Raw genomic sequence first — 4,219 nt, 5'->3', positions numbered from 1 at the left:
TCAGATATGTATTTTAGCCATCTTAGCCAACTTTTAACTAAAAGCTAACTGTTTCAACTTTACTATATGAATTACTTGAACTTTTTTAACCATTTACTCTTAGCTATCTATTTCACCCAGGTATCCACTGCTTTTAGCAAAGTCTTTGAACTGTTTATCCATATTTTTAGTTAACTATTGAAATGCTTCTGCTTGCTTGCCAACTTGTTTTCTTGTATGCCTTGTAAAGTATGACAATCAAGTATTGAGACAGTGTTAAGCAGCAAGAGGGTAGAAGTCAGTGTGAAGAGTTTTCTATGACTGGCTGGTTTACATATGTTGAAACTGACTCCACGTTCTGAGAGGGCGCTCATAGAGAAGAGTGGAAAGATGATCTGGCCCCCCAAAAGCTGACGAACAAACACTGACAACTGTTCATTGTGTGTGTGTGTGGAGTATTTGTTTCTAATCTCTTCTGTCTCTCTTCCAGTGAGATCTAATCAGCAGGATGCCTGAGCATGTGTGAGTGATCAGGCTTTGTGTTCTTATTATAGATCATTTACTCATTCACACACATAAACACACTTATAAAAGTTATGTTTGGGCTTTTTAGACATTATCTCTAAACTTTTGTCTTTCCTTCTTTAACAGCCAAGAGGTAAGTCCAGTTTATCATTGACCTGTGAGGAACATTCTTTTATCGCCAAAAATATTCAGGTAATATGTTGTTTAAACTTTGAAGTGAGCGACTAACATTTTAACTGTGTTGGCAATGTCCTTAATTGTGTCCTCCATTCAGAGGAAACCAAAGATCTCAGCTTCAAGGAAGCTGATGCTCAAGGTAAGAGAGCTTTTACATTTTTTGCAATACACATGTTTAACCACAGGAGAGCAGCAGAGGTCACTCTCTTTCTAGCTGCTACGTGTCCCCTGATTTTCAGTTAATCCTGAACACCCAGAGTATGTACTGTATGGCCTGGATGTTCCACATTATATCTAAAATCTGCTTCAGAAAAGCATCCAGTAATATATGATCATATTACGTGTTGATTTACATATGTGCAGAGTCTGATGGTGGCAAAGGCCAAGGAGGAATTGGAGCAGGAGATCCTTGTTAAAGAGGAGGAGAAACACAGGTATCTGGCAGAGAGAGCTCCTCCTCTAAACACCAGCACTCTGAGCCTTGGACAGCTACAGGTAACGTCCTCAAATAATACCCAGAATTCTCCGATTCTTCTCTCCGCTCACTTCCCGGTAATTCAAAACCAGCAAAAGCCGCGAAAGAAGCTGCATCTTTCATAAAACTTGAGGCAGTCTAAGCAGAAAACAATGTGGATCTTTTCAAGAACTCACGTTTCACATTTCTCTCTTCCTTTGCCTTTGTCTAAATATTTTTTTTTCTAATTCAGTCAAGTCTCAATTCAAGTCACTCAAATGAAAGGAATCCAATGCATTATAATCTATAGAATTAATAATAATAGGATCATATTCTAAAAACGGACATTTTCCCAAATACATGAATTTGACATTACTCCTGAAATCAGCCGAATCAGTGATTCCAAAACTATCACCGTCACAACATACATACAGTATTTATCACTTTGCTGTGTCTCATGCATTCACATGTACAGGATCTCTGCAGAGAGCTCCATGCCAAAATAGATGTGGTGGATGAGGAGCGATATGACATTGAAGCCAAAGTTATGCTCAACACACGTGAGGTGGGTACATGATATTTTCCCACCCACAGGTTCCCTGTGCTCTGGATAGAACTCGGCATGCAAACATCTTAATGAATGTGACATCATATAAAGCCCTACTTTTAGGGTGCAGAACTTTCACAAACTATAACAGTTCTTTGTCCCTGGCCCAGATTAAAGATCTGAACATCAAGGTGTTGGATCTCAGGGGGAAATTCAAGAGGCCCAATCTTCGACGTGTTCGTGTGTCTGCTGACGCCATCCTCCGTTCGTTGCTCGGCTCCAAGCACAAAGTCTCCATGGACCTCCGAGCCAACCTCAAATCTGTCAAGAAAGAGGACGCTGAGAAGGTTTGTACGGAAGTAAAACACAGCACACACACATGCGCACACACGCAAAGAGCAAAATCAAGCTGTGCAGCATCCTAAGGGCACGTGTGCAAGGTAACTGTTTGAGGTACACACATGACATCATCACTTAAAGCACCATGGAGCACCTGTGTTTGTGTGTGTTTGTGTGTGTGTGTGTGCATGTGTGTGTTTGAAAGGTGTGTTTGAGATATCGAGCAGCAGGCCAATACAGGGCGGTGACCGTGTGTGTGTGTGTGTGTGTGTGTGTATGTGTGTGACCCGTACACAAAACAATGTTCCCATTGTACACTGAAAAGGAGCTTTTGTGACCGGTTCTCCTCACTGGTCAAAGTGTGTGTGTGTGTGTGTGTGTGTGTGTGTGTGTGTGTGTGTGTAGTGGTGGTGGAGGGGTGGGGTGGGGTGAGGGGGTATGTGTGCAGATTAGCAGAAGCTGCTGTGTATCTGTGTGTGTGCTTGCATAGATGTGTGTGTCTTTGGGTGAACTAGTTACACAAGTATGGTATTCTTATAGGGATTTCCCACTTGACAGCTCGGGTCTCAAAGGCTTAGCTACAACAAGAACTTCTGAACCTGCTGTACCTTAGTCTCTTTAAACAAAGAGTGTTCTCAGCCTATAAACCATCCCTAACACCACCTGTCCATCCACTGTATCTCTCTGCAGAAGAGGCCAGTAGAAGACAGCGACTGGAGGAAGAATGTGGAGGCCATGTCAGGGATGGAGGGAAGGAAGAAAATGTTCGACGCTGCTAAGGGTCCTGCCCAGTGAACACAGAAGGAGGACTGGTGTCACGTGAGCGCCATCACTCCTGCTGCTTCTCAGTTGATTTTGTTACAGTTTTTTGCAGTGTCTGGATTTCTGTCTCATGCTGTCATCCTTCCGTATGCTCCTGCCATGGAGGTGAGAAGATGACCCTACACTCCCGGAAGGTTTTCTCCTCTTCTGTTTGCTGTTCTTTGTTAAGGTGTTAAAAATGACTATATCTATGTACCATGTACACTTATTGTTCTCACAACGGATCTTTTTAGGCCCCTTATGTCTGCAGAGAAATGTCGAAATGTGCAGCTCATATCTCCAACACACAAATGTGGATAGTATGGTGACTTAATCAGCAGGTCTAATGTAATCATGGGTTGTGGTTTTATGAACTGTAAAAAAAATAATAATAATGTGCACTTCATCAGCTGTGTTTACATGAAAACTGATGCAACAATAAAACACACATCTAATTTCTTTGTGCTTTTTTTCTGTGCAAACGTGTGCTCAATAAACAACAGCTACAGTTAAGTAAAAGAAAAAAAAAACTGGGAATCCTCATTACACAAAGGTAACAGTCTTCTTATTGCAGCTGTCTTCCCTTCGTAGTAGTGCAAGCTTCATATGTTAAAGGTGCAGCACAGATATAAATGTCACACTTTATAGATTAAGGTGATATAGGCAGAATTCTGGCACATACACGGATAATCTTGCCAGCTGTTTGCCACTATTTGGACATGATCCCAGATTTGCTCTTTGTGGGAACTGTTGTGTTTCTCTCTATAATAAAGTAAGGTCTCTACCCTGTAAAGTGCTTTGACATAATATATATCATGATTTGACACAAAAAATATATAATTGAATTGAATTGAATTGAACTAAACTAAACTGAATTTGGAAATAGCATTTTAAAATGATGCTGTATATTAGCTGGACTCGGTCCGAGGACCAAGATATATGTTGGGCCAGAAGAAACAAAAATGTGTGAGTAATTTCGCTTGACAAAAGAACTAAGCTCTGAATCAAACAGGATTTTTAAATGTCCAGTCTGGGGTCAACAGAAACTTTGCTCTGTCACAGCCACACTACAAACAGTGGTTCCCAACCTGTGGGCTGGGGCGAAAAGATGTAATCATAAAAAATATAATAAATAAAAGTAATGTTTTTGAATGTTTTGAAAATAAACATCTTTAAAAAACATTTGTGCTGGAAAAATGAAGCCAGACCACATTGTAGACTTGTTTCCTGTCTCAGTCTGAGTCAATCCTGAATGTTCAATCGTTATCAGTAAAATAAAAAGTGCTCTGAGAATTATTTGGCCTCCTTATTGTAACAGAGTTGGATATGGGCAACATTTTTGAGGTTGGAAAGGTTGGGAACCACTGCCTCAGAGAAATCATAGCTACACAGCTCCC

At 40.8% G+C, this 4,219-nt stretch overlaps 1 protein-coding gene across 2 annotated transcripts; it reads left to right on the top strand.

The window, feature by feature from the left end:
* Nucleotides 1-744: 744 nt before the first annotated feature.
* tnni1a (troponin I type 1a (skeletal, slow)) lies at nucleotides 745-3,281 on the top strand. 2 transcript variants are annotated; one of them, XM_023425242.2, is made up of 5 exons: nucleotides 761-820; nucleotides 1,045-1,176; nucleotides 1,611-1,700; nucleotides 1,853-2,029; nucleotides 2,712-3,281. In XM_023425242.2, exons 1-5 carry the CDS (start codon nucleotides 812-814, stop codon nucleotides 2,814-2,816), a joined length of 513 nt encoding a protein of 170 aa, XP_023281010.2. In that variant the 5' UTR covers nucleotides 761-811; the 3' UTR covers nucleotides 2,817-3,281. The 2 variants fall into 2 exon arrangements, with proteins under 2 accessions (XP_087035128.1, XP_023281010.2); XM_087179002.1 differs by lacking the exon at nucleotides 1,045-1,176 and having other exon boundaries at nucleotides 745-820.
* Nucleotides 3,282-4,219: the final 938 nt, after the last annotated feature.

The sequence above is a fragment of the Seriola lalandi genome, unplaced genomic scaffold (genome assembly GCF_002814215.2).
Source record: "Seriola lalandi dorsalis isolate HSWRI2012SDOR001 ecotype SW California unplaced genomic scaffold, Sedor1 jcf7180002054767, whole genome shotgun sequence".
In the NCBI taxonomy this organism is placed as follows: Eukaryota; Metazoa; Chordata; class Actinopteri; order Carangiformes; family Carangidae; genus Seriola; species Seriola lalandi.
Note: the sequence above shows the minus strand (reverse complement) of the source record. Positions and strands in the feature narration are given on the sequence as shown.

What these genes read in the sequence shown, in the direction of transcription:
- tnni1a (XM_023425242.2), top strand. An exon ending in TGAGCCTTGGACAGCTACAG is followed by an intron (nt 1,177 to 1,610) that starts GTAACGTCCTCA and finishes TCACATGTACAG; the next exon opens with GATCTCTGCAGAGAGCTCCA. An exon ending in TTATGCTCAACACACGTGAG is followed by an intron (nt 1,701 to 1,852) that starts GTGGGTACATGA and finishes TCCCTGGCCCAG; the next exon opens with ATTAAAGATCTGAACATCAA.